At 41.5% G+C, this 19583-nt stretch overlaps 3 protein-coding genes and 1 non-coding gene across 8 annotated transcripts; 1 reads left to right on the top strand and 3 right to left on the bottom strand.

The window, feature by feature from the left end:
- The first annotated feature begins 5457 nt into the window (after window positions 1-5457).
- On the top strand, window positions 5458-5528 carry TRNAG-GCC. Its single transcript has one exon. It is a non-coding gene; the product is annotated as a tRNA-Gly (tRNA).
- Window positions 5529-5721: 193 nt separating this feature from the next.
- Window positions 5722-8726, bottom strand: LOC117626354 (E3 ubiquitin-protein ligase At1g12760-like). The gene is made up of 5 exons (XM_034358021.1): window positions 7878-8726; window positions 7415-7534; window positions 7183-7315; window positions 6507-6671; window positions 5722-6198 (listed from the first exon to the last, which is right to left on the bottom strand). Exons 1-5 carry the CDS (start codon window positions 8423-8425, stop codon window positions 6022-6024), a joined length of 1143 nt encoding a protein of 380 aa, XP_034213912.1. The 5' UTR covers window positions 8426-8726; the 3' UTR covers window positions 5722-6021.
- A 1182-nt stretch (window positions 8727-9908) lies between these two features.
- Window positions 9909-16147, bottom strand: LOC117624071 (apoptosis inhibitor 5-like protein API5). 4 transcript variants are annotated; one of them, XR_004585282.1, is made up of 18 exons: window positions 16016-16146; window positions 15781-15889; window positions 15516-15677; window positions 14989-15088; window positions 14826-14891; window positions 14554-14651; window positions 14394-14468; window positions 13960-14109; window positions 13691-13756; window positions 13518-13583; window positions 12582-12692; window positions 12004-12093; window positions 11810-11916; window positions 11214-11328; window positions 11069-11134; window positions 10879-10982; window positions 10498-10759; window positions 9909-10409 (listed from the first exon to the last, which is right to left on the bottom strand). XR_004585282.1 is itself a non-coding variant. In XM_034355197.1 (17 exons), exons 2-17 carry the CDS (start codon window positions 15865-15867, stop codon window positions 10564-10566), a joined length of 1659 nt encoding a protein of 552 aa, XP_034211088.1. In that variant the 5' UTR covers window positions 15868-15889; window positions 16016-16146; the 3' UTR covers window positions 9909-10563. The 4 variants fall into 4 exon arrangements, 3 of the variants coding, with proteins under 3 accessions (XP_034211088.1, XP_034211091.1, XP_034211092.1); XM_034355197.1 differs by having other exon boundaries at window positions 9909-10759; XM_034355200.1 differs by having other exon boundaries at window positions 9909-10759; window positions 15999-16119.
- A 794-nt stretch (window positions 16148-16941) lies between these two features.
- LOC117624070 (ATP synthase mitochondrial F1 complex assembly factor 1) lies at window positions 16942-19507 on the bottom strand. Of its 2 annotated transcripts, none has more exons than XM_034355195.1 (4): window positions 19050-19507; window positions 18119-18234; window positions 17976-18034; window positions 16942-17591 (listed from the first exon to the last, which is right to left on the bottom strand). In XM_034355195.1, exons 1-4 carry the CDS (start codon window positions 19350-19352, stop codon window positions 17287-17289), a joined length of 783 nt encoding a protein of 260 aa, XP_034211086.1. In that variant the 5' UTR covers window positions 19353-19507; the 3' UTR covers window positions 16942-17286. The 2 variants fall into 2 exon arrangements, with proteins under 2 accessions (XP_034211086.1, XP_034211087.1); XM_034355196.1 differs by having other exon boundaries at window positions 18119-18198; window positions 19050-19506.
- Between the last annotated feature and the right edge of the window lie 76 nt (window positions 19508-19583).

The following is a 19583-nucleotide window of genomic DNA, read 5'->3' as shown; positions in this document are numbered from 1 at the left end:
GGCCGGAAAAGCTTCCCGAGGCACTGTGGGCCATTCGAACGTCTTACCGAACGTCCACTGGGGAAACCCCTTTTTCTATGGCCTTTGGATCGGAAGCAGTGGTACCCGTGGAAATCGGCGAACCTTCCTACCGAACGGAATCTTTCGCACCGAAGGAGAACGAGGAGGCCATGTCTCTAAGCCTTGATCTACTCGAGGAGCACCGAGCACAGGCCAACCTTCGGAATGAAGCCTACAAACAGCGTGTGTCTCGGTATTACGACTCTAGGGTCAGACCCCGCTCTTTCCGAATCGGGGACTGGGTCATGCGCAAGGTATCGCTTGGGACGAAGGATACCACGGAAGGAACCCTCGGACCTTCCTGGGAAGGCCCATATGAAGTCATCGGTATCCTTCGCTCGGGAACTTATCGACTAAGAGGCACCAACGGCAAGGCCCTCGGCCATCCTTGGAACGTAGAACATCTCAAATACTACTACAAGTGACCTAGCCTACGGCGGGGTGGAACTGTAATCAATCTATGTATTTGTTCTACTGGAATTAATAGAAAGCCCTCGGCACTATTACTTTAGCCCCCCTTCAATTATCATTTTCGCCCACGGCAATTAAATGTTAAACATCCTACGGCATTCTATGCTAGCCTACGGCAATAAATGACCGTTCAAATTCTTACCCTACAGATCCCTTCGGGACTTGGCGAAATTTAAACATCGGGCAAGCGTCCTTATTAGCCTACGGTAATAAGCGACTTTGACCAGTAATTAGCCTACGGCAACTAACAGTTATAACTTGCGAAATTCGATTTCACCATCAGCAATTAGCCTACGGCAGTTAGCAATTATAACAAACTCACACAAGACATTTGAAAGTTGGATAAAATACTTTAAAAATTCCAATTAAGGGATGCCCTCGGCATCAATGCATTCGGAACAAATAAAAATAAAATTACATAGATAAGTGTAAAACTAAAGGCCCTCAGGCAGCGGCCTCGTCCCCGGCGGCGGCATCGGCAGTCCCAGGGGCCTCGGCGGCGTCCTCCCCTTCGTATTCTTCGACCATCTCTTCGGTAATACCTTCGGGAAGGGGAGGGGGATCGGCGGCAAAATTGAGGTTGAGCTTCTGGCCAGGGTTGTACCGTTTGAATCGGTACAACATACCCACCATCTCGGAGCCGACTTCCCCATCCAGCAGGGCAGCAAACTCCTTGGAAGATCGGTATCCCTGGATTGCCTTCTGAACGGCAGCCTCGACCTCCGCGGCCTTGGTCCGCTCAGACTCCTGCATGGCGTCCTGAATCGCCTCCGAAACGGCTTCGGCATCACGGGTTGCCGCCCGCGCTACCTCCAGGTCCGCCCGCATGGCATCCAGAGCCGCACGCATCTCGGCCACCGCCGCTTCCGAAGCGAAAGCCCGCCGTTCAGCAGCCTCTTTTTCCTTTAGCAGCTGGGCGTGGTCCTGGATAGCCTTGCCAGCCTCGGCAACTTTGGCCCTGCCGTCATCGTAGGCCCTTTTTGCCCGTTCGGCAGCGGAGATGGCTCGCTTGACGCTGAGCCACATCTCCATAGACGCCTGCACACAAGGAAGATAGTCACAAAAAGCATGAATGGACGACACCGAAAGGTAAGGCCGAAGGACAAAATTCTTACCGCTGCCTGCAGCCGGAAGGCGCGTCCAGCCTGCTCCCGAAGAAGCTTCTTCGGCAGCTCGTCAACTTCCGGTAGCTCCATTTGAGATCCTAAGATCATATGATTGACGAACTGAACCGTCTTCGATGGGCAGGCGATGGTGACGGCCTCGGTAGGCCCGTCCTCGTCCTCCGCCGCGAAGACGGCCCTTGGATTCTCCGAAGGACGGCTCCGTTTAGAAACTGGCGAAGCCTCCAAGTCGACCATCACCGGCCGCTTACCTGCCGCTCTTGAGGCGGCGGCATCGGCATCCGGCTGCCTCGGCGCCTCCACCTCGGCAGTAGGCCTGGCAACGGGCTCAGAACCCAACTGCTGCAGGCGCTCCGAGAGGACAACGTCCTCGGGATCCTTCTCTGGCCGAACGGCAGGGGCCTCGGTTTGCTTCTTCTTCTTCTTCTCGAGGCCCATCATGAAACGCCGCCTGGAAGCTTCGTTCATCTTCTTGTCCTCGGCAGCTTTCCTTGCGTCCGTCACTGTTCAAAGACAAGCTGTTAGTCGGCATGCAAAAAAAATAAATATATATGTATATATACAAAACGAAGCAAGTAGACTTACTCTCGGCGGGGTTGACGAGTCTGGCTCTGATCAAGTTATCTGTAAAAAGAAAGCGGGGGTAAATCCGATCGGCAGCCGGAACCTTCAGCCTTACTCTCTCGAGCTGCCGAATCTCAGCCTGAGTGGGGGTCGGCTGCTTGACTTTACCTGATCAAGGAACGGATTGATAAGAGTGAGATAAGTAAACAACGCTAAAATCCTACCGTTCGTTAAATCGGAAACCTACCGGTGGTTTGGAACGTCGTGGGCACCGAAAACCGCGGAACTACTCCCGAAGGTGATTCCCAGTCACCGGAGAGTAGCACCCGTCGATTCCTCCACGACTTCTGGGAAGTCGGCACCGAGCTGATGAAATGACCCCGCTCGGAAGCCTTCAGGCAGTTCGCCTGAACCCAGCCACCATGATCGGCGCTCTTCGACTTCGTGATGCTGTAGAGGTACGAGAATTGCTCGTAGGAAGGTTCCCCCTCCCCAGCGATCCCGAAGGCAGCTATCACCCCCATCAGCACGACCCAGAAATTGGGGTTGTACTGGCCCGGGGCATACCCGATCTGGGCCAGTATCCTCTGCACGGCAGGCTGCAACGGCAACCTGACCCCTTGCAGAAGCATGTCGGTGAAGAAGACGACTTCACCGTCCCCAGGTTCACTAAGGCATTCCGTAGGGCTCGGAATCCTCATCTTGACCGAATCTGGGATGAGGTATTCGGCCCTAATCTTTTGGAGCTCCCGTTCGGTGATCTTATTCGGCTCTAAATAGTCGACCCCGAACAGAGCCTTCTTCGGCACGCCCATCGGTATCCTATCCCGCTCCCGATGGACGATTGTCAGCCTCGGCCGAGAGGGACCAGCAGGAACCTCGTCACGACCAGAGGTGGAAGCCTCCGGTAGGGGGTCGGGGGTACCGAATCGGGTACCGTCTTTGAAGACTGCAGCTAACGGAAACGGCTGCCCCGTCATCACCCCCTTGCCGACGCCATGAGCAGGAACGGAGTTCACCTCCTCACCGATAATTCGAACATCGGTGTCCTCTTGCCCCTCGGCATCAAAGCTCACGGCCAAACTAGACGTGTCCCAGCCCGATGACAACTCCCCATCGAAAGCGTTGGGCTCACTGCCGAAGGAAGACTCGCTAGAAGACATCTACAAAAAAAAAAAAAGGAAAAAGGGTTGCTAAGGTTCTGTAATGAACTACCCTACCGATGTCTAAGCCACTACCTATAGCCCACTAGACTACCGAAAAGAAATCCTATGTTGCGATCGGCAAGCCTACGCCATAAGGAGGTACAATCAAATAAAAAGAGTTGGGAGTACCGAACGGTATCTTACCTTGGGTGTTGTTGGGAGCCTGATTGCCGATAAAACTGCTTGAGAATCGCCTTGATTGCCGTTCGAACGCTTCGTTAATCGCCTTGATTGCCGATAACTCACGAGAAAATCGCCTTCGTTGCCGTTAACGCACTTCAGAAATCGCCTGCGCAGAGCTCTCGCTTCAACTCTCAAACCCGAAGTGAGCTCTACGCCTGGAGCCATCTCTATTTATAGGGAGATGGCTGCAACGGTACGCCTCGGGAAACCAAACGGCTCATAATTGCAGCCGTCAGACGTCGCTTCGCTGGCCACGTGTCGCCCGGTGGATGGTGATGTCAGCTGCACGCCTGGTACAGAAGACGAAGCGTCTTTTCACGCCGGGTGCAGAAGGCGAAGCGTCTCCACGCGCCAGGCATGGGAAACGAAGCGTCCCTGCCTTCACCTCTCTCAGCATCGGCGACCCTTCAGATCTCAGGGGAACCTTCCACAACCAAACTTGCCGAACGGCAGGGCATCTATGAACATTCAGGATGGAACCAAATTCCCTTCCGAAGAACTTTCGGAAGAGAACTTGGGGGACTACTGTTTATACCGTATATTAACGACCAATGACCACCTGACACGTGGAGAAAAACGACAACTTGACATCACAGGCCCTTCGGCAGGAACCCTACCGAAGGGTATACATCTTGATGCTTTTGCTCTTGGACACGTGTCATGCTCACAATCCGCTCCTACAGTCCCACATCGGAAATTCCAAAATAAGCACACCTCCCAAGGTCTATATAAGGAGACCCCTATTCCCAAAGAAGGGGGGACAGAACGATCAACGGTACGCTATCGCTTGATCTGTAGTCTAATCTTTACTAAATCCGTACTTACTTAAGCATCGGAGAGCCTTCGGCCGGTACCGCACCGGTCCCCCAAGGTCTTACCGAACGTTCCCCTTTTTGCAGGAACTTGATCTTCCGAAGACTAACTACCTTCTGAAGACGCAATATCACTAAGTTGGGCGAACCACGTGTCAAACCACTTTTTCGCATCAACAACCCAGATTCTCCATCACCCAAAGATCTGCAACACCAGCACCCACCAACTTGTTAAATACAAAATCAATTATAATAATCCATATTAAGGGCAAATTAAAGAGAGTAATCTTGATGGAAGAGAAAGACATAAAATTGACCTGCCAAATGGTCCAATGGAACAAACTCTTTGGGGTTGCGATGGTGAGGAAGCCTTCGGTCTGCATAACTCTCATTCATGAACAACGTCATTTTGGCCAGATCCTTGACGCCCTACATGAGAGAAGGAGGCTGAGATGAGAGAAAGAGAGAGAAATGCGGACGTTAAGTCTGAAAACGAAGAGGAAAAGGGATTTTGGATGAGAGAGCGAGAGAGAGGGTTCGCGGTCAGAGAGAGCGAGAGAAAGATGAAGCGAAGAGGGGGCTTTAGATTTTGATGGGTTGGGAATTTTTTTTCAACCTGTTGAGCAGGTTTTCAGGTTATTCTATTCAATGGTATAGATTTACCTAAGAAATTTTAACGAAATCCAACCGTCAATGGGACTTGGCGCATCCATGCACCAGGTCCACTGTAGAATTTTCCTTCAACATAGAGCCACAGTGAAGTGTTTGGCTTTAACTAATTTAGTCAAAGTCCAAATTTGTGGAATGATATACTGAATATTTATTCCATTCAAATTGCAATTTAAATTCCTTGGACATCCAATCCTTCTTAATCATTCATGAAACCTTATTAGACACAAATAATATTTTTAATCAGGATTAACACCTTTTGTCTTTATTTATTCAAAATGTCTGTTACTTCTACAAGGCGCGAAGAACAAATGATATCCTTATGACAGAAGAAATAACAATAAAAACGTAAGACAGATTATCAAACGGGCACCAGTGGTCTAGTGGTAGAATAGTACCCTGCCACGGTACAGACCCGGGTTCGATTCCCGGCTGGTGCAAATTTTTTAGACCTTTCACGTAATTGCCCCTTAATTTGCACTGGTTTTTGAACCCCCCAAAAAAAAAAAAAAAAATTTCAAATATGGTTGGTACACATTCAACTGGCTTATATGTATCGTGTCACTTGGATAGCCTAGCCATAGATGGAAGCGAAACTATTTTTGTAAATTTAAGTTAAAAGGGAGGACTATATTACATTAAAAACTTTTCTTTATTAGATATTACATAAATGCCTTCAACATAAACAACTCAATATACATGCTAACACTTTTTTTTTTTGGTCGGAATACATGCTAACACTTTTTTTTTGTCGGAATACATGCCAACACTCTAGGCAGTGAAGATGAAGCAACAACAAAACCGACCATGAAGCCGCATCTGGATTCTCGTGGAATGGAACCCAGCAGCCGGAGAAATCTTCGTGGTGTACACTCTATGTACATAGGAGCAGGACATATAATTTGGTCACAACTGTTATACAGAACTTGCTTTTTATACCTCTTCACTGCCACTTTGGCTGACAGACTTCAAAATGTTGAACTTGCAGAGTGGACAGGTGGCATTGATCTGTAGCCATTTGTCTATGCAGGTGCAGTGGAAATGGTGATGGCAAGGAAGTTCACGCAGTTCAGTTCCATCATCATAGGCACAAAGGCAGATGCAACATTCCTAAGATTTACCACAACGGTTCACGTTATGAGCACATCTATTCATAGAATTCTCCTTTGTGTAAGGTTACTTGGCAAAGAAAAATTTAAAACCAGTCTAGTGTCCCAGACTTCATACACATGACTTGCAAATGGAAAGGCGAAGCCCTGGGAAATAGATGGGCAATTGACAGACTCAATTGTCGATCATGTACATGGTATGAATTCCAGGTGGTAATACGATAACTGATTTCACCATGTCACTTAAAGAAAAGAAAAAAGACTATGTTATGAGACTTTTTAGTGTAAAGAATGTATCATGAAACTTACAGCATCCTCTTGGGAGAGAACATGTTCAGTGGGCGTATTAGTATCACATTCAGTCATTATTCCTCCAAAAGATTCTTGAATCTCACCATTAACTTTCTCAAAATCAGATATCGTGCGGAACTTGTACTTTGGCAAATGGTCGATCTCTTCCTTTGTTGCTCCTTCCTGTTCGGAAATAAAACGTGACCAGGACATTAGGCACAGACAAATATTTAACAGCATATAGGTGGAATGAGTAGAAACTCACACAGGTTTGTTGATGAAATTCATTAAAGAACCTATGTAAATAGTCTATACACAGAGACCATGATCAAAATTTGACAAGGAAGAGCGAACTCCCTACAAAAATATCCTCAAATGCATCCAACACGATATCTTAGCATGGCATGTTTAGACCTTATTTCAGAACCCTAGTAACAATTTGACATAATTTTCTATCCAAAAGTTTTTACTGCACAATATAATCTTAATTTGCTGTATACATAGCCTAGAGAAGATCAGTTGCTTTATACTGCAAAATAGCCATGTTGACCAATCAAACTAGAGCTTATGTCCATAATACAAGCAACAAATAACAAATTCATTAGTTTCAAGTGCACCAGAATATCCCTGAATAGTATCAAGCACCTCAATGTAATATCTGGAATCAACTCAAACATTTCCTATGAGCACCTACCTGATCTGTCACAACATACAAGATAGCAATGATGCAGGGGAGACAGAAGCAAACGGCAATGCCAATGAGAGATGCAACGGCAATGCAGATCACAACAAAAACCACATCCAAAGCAAGAAAAGTGATACAAATCCTGCAAAATAACCCACATTTTATAAGCACAAGATAACAGCATGCACACAAATGGCTTGAAAGAAAACAGATATAAAAGGGCCAGTTAGCTCAAACGAACCAGTACAATTGAGGGGAGTCTCTTATCAAACTTTCACCACCAGCGGTCACCCAGTAGAACCCAAGGATCCACCAGATGAACGAAAACACCGTATTTGCTGACTCCAAATGTTTTGCAACACTGCCACATCAAACAGTCAGAAGATTCTTTCATACATACACATACACCATGAGCTAGAATACTACGAAAGGATTGTTGCTCTACTCCTCAAGCTCGGTCCCAATCTTTATTTGAGAAATGGAGGCCCAAATCCAACCCAAAAACTCAAAATTATTCAAAGTATACATCTTTTGCCCAAAAACAATATTGCAACAGCTAAATTACAACAAACAGTAACTGTAAGACGTAAGAGTTAAGACCCCGGTTCAAATTTTGATAAAAAGTGAGTTTTTGTATAAGCCTCTCTCAGAGGCGAAACCCAAAAATTAAAACTTTTAAAACATTATAAGAAAAAGAAAAAGACCTGGTGCCAGCATAGTCCACGCTCTGTTCAATTCCATAGTCCTCACCATCATCACTCCCAGACCCAGAAGAATTTTCCCAACGAGGACTCTCTTCCGCCACCGCAACATCACCCACGCGCCTCCGCCGCGTGCACTCCACGCCTACGCAGGCCATGTGGACCAGGCACTGAAAGGCGTATCCAACAATCCAAGTCCTCAAAGGCACCAAGGGGCTCTCTTCACGGCTCAGCCACAGCACCCCAATGGCAATCCCCAGAAGCCCAGCGTTCCACAAGAGGTCCAATACGATAATGGGCCGCGAGTAGGCCCAGTCGCTTTGTCGCTCCTCCAGCTGCTCCGCCGCTGCCTCGCGGACTCGGACCGACGGCTCGCGCAGCATCATACGGCGGCTGCTGGCTCGCCGTAGGAAGCGAGCTGCTCCGCGGAGAGGCCTCGGCGGGCGCCGGATGAGCCGCCTGCTTCGCACGAGGTTGTCGGCGATCGAGTGGCTTAGAAGTGGTGATGTGGCATCGGAGGAAGATGGGGGTTGGAGGTTTGAGCCCAACATCTTTTTCTTTTTGTGTTTTGAATTATTGTTTGAAAAGCTAATTGTTTTGGGGTTTGTACATTTGATTTGGATGAAGTAAAGATGTGTTGATTTGGGTCCGAAAGGAATCGAATTTTGGGTTTGAGAGTGGGGATTGAAAGGGTGAGATTTCAGGGATGGTTTGATCAGAGAATTGGAAGAGAAAATTTGGCGAAGTTTGGATCGTCGTGAAGAAGAAGAAACACTGGAGGCCTACTTATGACGACGGAGTTGACATACCCGCGGGATAAACGAAGCGTGTTTGTTTTGTTTCTTTTTTGTAAATAGGAAAAGATAAAAGAATTATTTATTTGTTTTCTCAATCAAGGTTCCAATAAACAAACAAAAATGAAAAGAAAGACAAAAGAGGCAGAGAAAATCAAAGGTTTAAGAGGAATGCTAGCAACTTTTTTATTAATCTTTTCTTTTGGATTTTCTCCATTCTCTTTATGACAAGTGTCATTTTTCATACACTTAAAACAATGACATTAATGCATCACACAATTTAATTTTTATTTTCCAAATTTACCCTTTTAAAATATATTGGCTTTTATATTTCCTTCAATTTATTCAAATTTTGTTATAACTTCTTTAGCACATTGTTAAAAAAAACATAAGAAAAACGTCATATTTTTTAAAATTAAAAATAAAGTTTGTTTCATGACATTGTTATCATCTTTATTTTCTTTTTAACAAAACACGCGTTCTCTTTGAAAAAATTAAAAATTAAAAAAAAACTTCAGCTTTTATTTTCTTATTTAATTTTTAACAAGGTGGTAAGAAAGTTATAAAAAAAAATTAGCTTGTTATTAAAAAAAATTAATACATTTAATAAGGGTAAATTTGGAAAACAAAAACTAGTTTGTGTGATGCATTAATGACATTGTTTTTAATTTAAGGAAAGTGACACTTGTCATGAGAAGAAGGGAGAATGTTCAAAAGAGAAAGTTAGAGAGAAGGTTGCTAGCACTCCCCAAGATTTAATGATTCATGGACATGAGGCTCTGATGAAGATGATTAAGTCATAATGACAATTAACATTTCTTTAATCAGTACGAAAAGCTGGTCCACAATTTCTTTTCCACATAGGACATAACCCCTTTAAGCTTTACCAAGTTTAGAGTTTGAATTTTTAATACAGAAATTCCAACAATGTACCCACAAACCATCCAAAACGTGTTATGAATCCATCACTTCTTTATTTTTTGACACAAGCAATATTGGAACACAAGAGCTAGAGTGTTATGAATCCATCACATTTTTTATACATGTAAGTTGTATTGTAAACATAATTTACCGAATGCTATGGTAGAAGAACCCCCTTTCTTAGTTTACAAACTTTAAGCGGCATGGCATATGACGTCCTCCTCAAATTTCTTTCATTCCAAGTTTCCAACATTTTCATTCCATCCACACAACTGCCAAAAACACATTCAAAAGCAAAAGGGACGGCCATGGCCAAATGCTACCAAAAAGTTCCTGCCAAGTAGATTGAAAAATGGCCCTGTCCTTAATTCCTAAACATGAGACCCCAGCTGCCAGGATTGAAACTTCAAAGTTAAGATGCAACCAGGCCCGCCCATTTGGCCTTTACCACTTTCTGTCCCCTATCGGTTAAGGACCGTTGATAAATAACGTGCAACAGTACGAGGTTTTGCAACAGTTAGGGGTCTTTGATTAAAAATACAGATGAGAAAAAAAAGCAATATCTATGTCTCTAAGGTCTCTGTCATAATCTGAAAGCCATAATAACAAAGTGATACACTAATTATCAGTATTATAAGTATTCCCCTGAAAGCAATCTTCACTGGAACAAACACAACATGGATGCACTTAAAAGTATGGACAGATTCCTGGAATGGTTCCGGGCTACTGCATAATTTGTTTCTTAGGGGATTGACAACTCAGAGGCACTAATCCGGTAGCCGTTCTTCTTGGACAGGGCTCCAGAGGAACACAATAAGTACTGTTAATCCACAATGAATCTATAACTAATCAGCTTCCTCAATGAAACAAAACTTGTTCCTAAGAGAAGAATTCAATACATCACGTACTCATATATGTATTCCTGTGGCGCATCTCTCACCATCCTGATTTCCAAGAATTTTCACACTGCGAAGCTACCTGTAACCCCTTCCCCTTCCACGTCCACCCCACCCCCTGCCTCTGCTCCTTCCCCCACCCCCGCTTCTTCCACCATGAGATAAACCTTCAAATGCTCTATTGACAAGCTGATTTTGTAAGCCGCCACCTCCACGGCCTTTCTTTGAAGTCATATTCCCAGGTCCATTGGCAGGATTAGCAGGTCGTTTTGTTCTGCACCATTACGTGTAAACAAAATAAAACTGGATCTTTTCAAGTATGCATAATTTCATTAGGATAAAAAATCTTGTTTCCACAAGCTTATTATATAGGACCAAGAAAATTGATATTACCCTGTGGCAGGTGTGTTAGAGGGCACAACAGGTTTTGTCACTTCTTTCCAAGATAGGTTGATGCTCTTGTCTCCAATAAATGAGGGCGTTTTTGAATGCAGAGTCTACATTTGTTAAGAATCATTTAAAGATTAGTTAAAGCTCATGAATTAATTATTGTGCATTCATAATTCTCAAACAATTCATTCACCTTTGTCATTGCCAATATGTTATTGCAGGTTCGCAACCCAGTTGTAGTATTCTGCTTTTCCGTTTTCTGCACATCATAAAAATATTGTTTTTAAGATCAGAAAAGGTCCACAAGATACTGTGAAATCTAAATAGAATCAACTCACAATGCTATCCTTCGCTTCGTCAGATTTTGCAGCTGCCATAGCTTTGTTCTTTTCAGCCATTCCCTGGGTTAATTTCTTCATGGTGGCCCTAGTTAACTCCTCAACATAACTCAACCTGCGGCAATCAATCAAAACACTTTCAGTTATAAAGGTGCAGCAACTTGGTAATCCTCCATGTAAGATATCAGTAACTTGCATAGCCCCCAAACTTTCAACCACGGGATTCTCCTCAATTGGGGGCAACTACCCTCATCATAAATAATAATAAAAAGACTAAAACTTGCTATTGTGTGGATAGGCTAGGCCTTTTCAATTGAATGCAGTTTCCGTTTGTTCCTTTTTCGGAATAAAAAAGGGTAAGACTGATCCTGAAAACTTGGCCCAATCTTATTGCGTGCAAACAGGCATGCCGCCCCCTACCACCCCCTCACTCCACAAAACAGAAAAGGACACCCACCCACCAGGAAAAAAAAAAAAAAAAAAAACCATAATTCACCACCACCTGAGCTAGGGCCCAATTATATTGGATGCAAAATGACAAAGAAATAATATAAACTATAATAAGCAATAAAAGATAGATGAAGAAGAAAAACCACCTCTCAGTAAATTCCTTATACTGCTCCGAAAAGTCCTCCCCAAGCCTATCTGATGGTTGTCCAGTCACTATCTTGTAACCGCATAGACTGTTAGTAGCATTTGGAACCTATTTCATAAAGCAGTCAAGTAAGCACTACACAATGTTGATTCACAGTAGTATTAACAAGGGAGGTTGATTAGAAGCCAAACAAACCTTGTGAGAAAGATGATGAAATGTGTACAACAAGCATTCTACATAAGTGAAGTTAAACTCCTCTCCAGTCTTTCTCCGAGGCATGTTTTTCTATAAAAGAAAAAAGACATAGATGATAATTATTTTGCGACAAGACAATATACAAAAAATGATTCAGGAAATGGTATTGTTATCCAGCCCTGGAACCCATTAAAAAATTATATTGATACTGCTATCCAAAGAGTGAATGCAAATATATCAATCCTAATCAGTGTTTTTAGAGGCGCAATTGAGGCACACCTGATAGCAAGGCAGCAGAGGATCACCTTGAGGCGCTCTCTGCTAATAATTGGATATTATTCTGAGATTGTTTATTATGGTTGAACTATAACTAATATAAGAGTACCTATTTTAAATTTATTCTGATCGTAATAATTTGAATCCCAAAAGGCTTGTGCCTTGTCTTTCGGGTAATAAAATGCCTTGTGGTATGCATTGGTTTTGAAAACATTGATTGCAATTGTGGAGAGTGGTCTAAAGGTTGGATCTTCACACTACATAGTCCATTTCCTAATAATTGTGAGTCTATGGAATGGTACCTTTAACAGCTGAACAACAGAAGGAAGAATCTGACGTGAATCTTGTGGAGTTGTGTAAGGTGAAACTTCTGCAAGGGCTTTGAGCAAATCTAGCCTTCGTTCGTCAGGAAGCTGACAGATAAAATATTGTTTGAATAAATATATTTTACAAGGTTTCCCATTTGAACAAAACACCATAAAGACAGCATCATCATCATCAAAGAAATATTGCCAAATATTCTAGTAAAGATACTATTATCATTGAGATGTATTTTCACTTCTTTTTTTTAATATCACTAAAATGCTAGCAAGTACCGTATTCCCATGTAATTTTCCTAATGCTATTTTCCCTACCGTCCCTTGTTTTCATATCAGAATCTAGTCATCATTTCTCAGGGTCCTTGTAACTAATAGTATAGACGAGTAAGAAGACAGCATGACTACTTATAGACCTATTAAAATTCTCGCATAATATGGACAATAAAGGAATTAACTATTTGGTCTAAACGCTACTTACGCTATTGAGTATTTGATTCAAGAAAAAGTAAAATAAAAGATGACAAAACAAGATTAGAAGACCAATGCCAGTTCTTCCCCACTTCTTTTGTTTTTCTAACATGAGTAATACAAGCTCTCATTCTTATACCTAGTTGATGGAAAAACATAATCACTAGTAAATATGATATATCATCCCAAATTCTGATAACAAATTTATTTATTTATTTTGGGTAAGAGATAACACATTTCACACATAAATCAATAAAGTCTGAGAAATAGTTATTCTATCCCAAATTTCAATTATATATATACCACTTTTTTTAAGGCTGTCCTTACTCAATTTTATTTGGGGCAATACTGACTCAATTTATGAAAACAAGAATATAGAAATAACACTCTCTAAATTACCAAGAAACTTGGCGCCCATGTATACCAGAACATTAAAAGTATAGATGTTACCTTATCTGAAACAGGAAGGATGTGTTTGTTCAAATAGTTGAGGAATTTGCTGCTTGACGCACCCCTCTGTACAAACAAAATAATATGAATAAACAGGGCTGCCACTTGATTGCCAAAAAAAAAATTACACAGCAAAAATGCAAGGAATAAAGCTATAATATGAGAGGGCATACCACAACAAATGGCAGAGCCATGAACAAGCAAGATATCAACCTGTCAATATGATCTGCATCTGAAACCTGCATTCCAACCATTTCGCAGAAAAGTTATTAAAAGCACCATAGTGATTAAAAATAATATATTTGATACCCACCTACATTCTAAGCAGTAATATCACAAAGGAATAATTCCATATTCATTTCCAGCATATTTTGCATAGTATACTTGCTCAAAGCTGCTATTTAATTATCCTTAAAATCAACACAATAAATCAAACACTTACATTGAATTGGGCATCTAAATCAGCTTGTCCTTCAATAATACCAATTAGTTCTTTCATGCGTTCAGGAGGAGCTTTCTCCCCGAAAATGCTCAAACTTTTTAAGAAGTCCATAAACATTCTAAATTCTGCCCCAGTTACATCTTCTAAACTCTGCAATTGGACTCAATCATATTAGTGATACATCTTGCTACCTTACAACAGAATAGTAAAATAAAATTGAAGAGATCATAACTTCCAAAAGTTTTTTTAAAACTAACTGTAGCATGAGGGGAAGAGGACCGCATATCAATCAACAATAGAGGTAACAAAGCAATGCAGAAGACTAGCAGAGCATACCACACCTCCAAAAGAATACTTATAGAGGTGCTTTAAGGACGGGTTTAAGCCTCTAAACATACACATGAAAACAGTTGAAACATCACTTATAACCACACCTTTTTTATCAAGTCAGTAATATGCCTTTCCATTTCCTCCTGAGGCTTCAAAAGTTCAGATTTAATTGGAAACACCTGCAACGGCAATCATTTAAACTCCAGTTATGATAAAGAGAGTCATGATAATAACCGTATTGGGGATTACACATAATGGTTTTACCTTCTCTCGAATAAAGGTTAAAACCTTCTCACGAATAAACTCATCTGTGCTTGGTTCATCAACACTCCCAATGTGCTTGAATAAGGCTGTCAAAGAAACTACACATACAAGAAGATAATGTATATTATGAAAGAGTTAGATTCTACATGGATCCGAGATGTATCAGGTGCTGAAATGAAAGCTAGAAAGAATATAGCTTATACCAAAATCCTTCCATAAAATAATCTGTAATCTTAATCACAGCCTTTCAGTTTATAAGTCCGCACATTTACCTTTCACATCTTGCCTCAAAAGGGACATAAGTGCTTTATGCACAGCATCACGCTCCACAAATTCCTCTAAAAGCATCAACAAATCCCAACATCAGACTCATATAACACAATCAATAGACTCCCAAAATCAGAATCGCAAAAACAATGACAAATAATAATTTACCAGCGGCAAGGAGTTGCACAAGAATGTCTACAATTTTTGCAATCTGCTCAGGTGTATCCTTGCAGAAAAGGGGAAGGCCCCGAATAGCTTGAACTCGAACCTGCACATTTCATAAATGATGAAAATTAAAACTTTGAGCCGAGTAACAAAACCCCCAGACAAGAATAACATACAGCTACCGCTGTACATTGCTTTGACTATGTCAAATCAAACTAAACAATTTTGTATACGAATCAATTTTTATTTTAGAAAAAATCCCAAAATTTTCCAGTTACCAAATATAGCATAAGATGCAATAAATGCATAGACCTCCAGTTACTGGATCTAATCCTCCACGAAAAGTAAGAAATGCCTCATATTTTCCGAAATCTTCCTACTCAAACAAGAAGTCCTATAGTTTACAACTCTTCTCTATATGGTAATTCAACCTATTGCTCTGCATCCCCCTATTATTTACTATAAAGAGAAGAATCCAAATGATTGAACTACACATGTATTTATGAATGGGTATACAAATATGAACTGACCCCGAGCTCTTCTTCTTCAATCAAATCAATGTGGGTATAGATGGCAGACTCCGAAAGGTCGGGGAAGAACTTGAAGAACCTAGGAATAAGCTGCGCAGCCAACTGTTTGGCCTTGATGCTCGTCTTGGCCGCATCAATAATCCCCTGGTAATCAGCCACATTCTGAAAGGGCAAAGAAAAATCCCAAACTATTAAAACCCAAAACCCTAAAAATAAAATTTCGACAAAAAAAAAAACCCCAAATATGAGAGAATGGGCGGGGGACCTGGGACTTGTCCTTGGACTCATTGAGTCGCTCGCCGAACTCGTAGAGCTTCTCGATGTTCTTGGCCTCGTCGGAGGGGTCTGTCATTGGGGCTCTTCTGGCTCTGAAGCTGAGCGAAATTTGGAACAAAAAATTGAATTATTATTATACAAAGGTATTCGAAAATATTTCATAGTTATTATTTTTGGAAATTGAAACTAGGGTTTCGGTGGGCGTACAGGTTTTATTTACTTACAGGCTTTTTGGCTTTAGGAGTGTGAAGGAGTGAGAGAGAGAGTTACTGAAGAAGAAGAAGAAGAAGCCGAGAGAGGGTTTGATCGGCAAGATAAAAAGTGGAAGCTTCTCTACGGATACGCCTTTACTTTATCATGTCTTCTTTAACGACGACGTGTCGTCGGGCCTTTGGGCTTTGTCTGAAGTCTTTACCAAGAAACCGAGGCACGTTTCTCTTCGACTTTAAAACGCACCGTGTTTGGGCTGGTCAATCATGATCCAGTAAAGATAATTATATTACATCTGTTACTAATGATCCAATAATTCAACAAATATTCCACAAACGATCGTGTCAATTTATTACATGATGACTACCAAATTATTGCAACAAGAATGCACTAGATTGGATGAGATAAATTTAATAACATTTAACATTTGGCATAACATATGATTACAATTTACAAAGTTGGATTAATTAATCAATGCTATTTTTGGTTGGATTTTGGTATTCCGAATTCTATCTTGGACGCCAGGATCCGGGATTGCATTGTTGTTAAGGGATTGAATTAGACTGGATGGATACAATAATTTCAATGCATAACAATATATAGGGTTAAAAATATTGCTATTTTGTGTTCGATTTCGGTATTTCTGATCCAATTCTTGGGCACCAGGGTCCCGAACACCAGGTCTCAAAATCTCGAAAATCTCGGGTTGAAGGTCACGGAGTCAGAGTAGTGTGTTTTATCCCAAGGAATGGTTAAATCCTCAAGAATGCAAATGATGAGCTTACTAGATCCGAAATATCAGATTTTATTTTCTTCTCTGAATCTTGAGGAGTTAGACCACATAAATTTTAGTCGAAATTATATTAACGTTGGATCATGATCCTGCTTAATAGAAGATCCAAAATTAGCACAGAGAGTTATACTGCCAAAGAGGTTCCCATTAAGAAATGGAGCATGCAACTCCGAACGAGAACTTAAATCTAAAAGAGGGATGAAAGAATTCATCATCGTCTCAAGTTTACTCTTTATAACACCAAAGAATTGGTCAACAAGAAAAGAAAAATGGACACTCAGAAACTTCAGGGCACAAGTCAGTATGAAATATGCTACCGAGTATGAGACTCTCTCCTTCTCCATTTCATTTGCTGTGTGCATTTAACATGGTGTAGGATGATGACACTCTCACAAGTACAACGCCCCCTTGCAAAACTAATGAAGCTAATTCTCCATTATTGACAAAGCTTCTATCGCTGCTACTAAGATGAATTACTTTCTGTTGGAGAAATCACAGATTGGGTATTTCCAATGCTTGCAAGACATCCTTGAACTCAAAATCGTGTGTTTGTCTGTTGAATCGTTCAACCAGCTTATACCTCGTATCGTTCACATAAAATGATTGGGTGGTCTCAAGAAGCCATTTTGCCTCTGAGTCACTGAGTTTGCTGGGCATTACGACATCGCCACGGATAAGCACCATGTCTTTGCTTTCCGCAAATTCATTATAGTAAGTTACAGCGAAGTAGGGAGCAGCTTGAGTTCCCTTTGCCTTGTAATCTTCAAGACCAGTGAAAAGCATGTGTGGCGTCTGCACTGCAAGAAAGTTTTGAATGAAAAATTGAGTTCATTTAGACACAATAAGGGGCATAATCCAATTTTTTAATTCTTATAGTCAGAAAAGTTTGTTCAGACTCTTTAGTTTTGTACTCTAGTGAGAAAATTCTCTACTGATTTGCAACATTGCAAAATGCCCCTCATCCTGAGAGGTCCCATCAGCTGGCCTTTACCTGCTCTTTGAAAAAATCAAAGAAGATCATAGATAACTCTGACATATTACTGGCATAAACTAAGAAAAGCAAGTTTACCCCACAATTGAGCTTCTACACAAAATTTACACTGTTCAGTAGTAAATGCAAGATGCACTAACTACAAAGAGTAGTACACACAGTGATAAAAGAAAGCGACTAGAGACCAAACCTTGTGCAAACATTGTAATATAACCACCTCCTCTCCACAAGGGAATGACAAAATACCGGCTGCCAGGATAGACAAGTTTAAAGTTAATATAACAAAAAGAGGAAAGAAAACAACGGAAAACAAGCGTCACGTAAACAGATTACCATTCCGCTGCTCTATGCTCCAGCAGGTGATACAGGTTTGCTTTCATGGATGCACCAATATGACCTCTTCCCAGGTGAAACTGATAAAACTCAACCCATCCCAAAAGTAAATAACACTAGACAATAATAAGTATGGTCTCAAGAAGGAAGTCAATTCACTGAGTAACACACTAATGAAACAATAAGCGAGACCATTCCTAAATCCACATGCAAAATAGCTAAAGATACAAATTTTCAGTTTAAATGCACAGTTCAGGCAAAAGATATTCAAAGTTATGAGAGACTGGCAATGCAATTTTCTACACATGGTGTTTATTCAATCTGCTGTTCAGAAATATTTGCCTCAGTTTACAAAACACGTTTCAAACTGTGGCCAGTGGAGTTAAAGAGGCTCATACATACACATGCTGTGGACAAATAAAGGAAAGCATTCTTACTTTCTGATCATGGTAATAGTAAATTTTAGTTCTTGAGGAGATCATGAAAATTGGGGACGAAAAACACCGAGGCCTCAAGCAGCAGACAGCTCAAATTGGCACATAAATGTCATAGGGAAGGAAGCATCAAGAAATATACAAAAGCTCATTACTAAAGCAAACTTCCATTTTCTGATACATATTCGATTCATATCAAAATCAAGGGACAAGATGGAGACAAGGCTCTGGCTCAACTAGCAGAAAGTGTGAGCTTGAAATCTTCAAAAGTGCGAAACTTAAGCTATAACAAAATTAGACCTTACAGTGACAAGTATTAAGCAGCTTTTACCACTTCAACCAACATAGCAAATGAAACAAACTTCTGCAAAAATTTTATAATTCAAAACAAAATCGAACCAATCTACCAAAACCCATTTCAAAACATGACAAAGGGATAAACTTGCGCAGTGAAATGTACATTTAGAGGCGTAGAGAAGTAAGAAACTGAGGCTTACATCGTCCCAAGCTGAAGCGATGTCCTCGGCTGAGCGATCCTTAACCCTCTCAACATCAATAATGGACCCCAACGGCTTAGGCTTCAAGGGAGCGAACCCAGTAGCAAAGCTCGACGTCCTAAAGAAACCAAGCGAACCCCATTTCAGAAAATCTCCAGGAAACGATTGCAGGTGCAGGTTGTGATGATTTTGTTGCGCAGTCAACGTAATGAAGGAGTGTTTGTTTACAGCGCAAGCAGAAGAAGAAGCACGGGCGATGAAATTCGAAGCTGGTAGTGAAATGATCCTTGAGGCTCTTCGCATTTTGGAAAATACTGGCGTGTTTGAAGAAGTAAGGTGGTAATTGGGATTGTGACTCGCTGCTGCAAAGCTAGCTACTAGGGAGGGGGGAGGACATTCAGGAATTTTATCAAACACCTTCCGAACGAGAAACCCAAAGATTAGGAAAAATGAAGGAACGTTACGAGGGACTATTTGTTAAAAAACCGGAAGTTTTACCAAGCCAAAAAAAAATTTTATTTTATTGTTATTCAC

Source organism: Prunus dulcis, chromosome 4 (assembly GCF_902201215.1).
Source record: "Prunus dulcis chromosome 4, ALMONDv2, whole genome shotgun sequence".
Classification (NCBI taxonomy): domain Eukaryota; kingdom Viridiplantae; phylum Streptophyta; class Magnoliopsida; order Rosales; family Rosaceae; genus Prunus; species Prunus dulcis.
The sequence above is the reverse complement of the archived record's forward strand: the minus strand, read 5'-3'. Positions and strand labels throughout refer to the sequence as shown.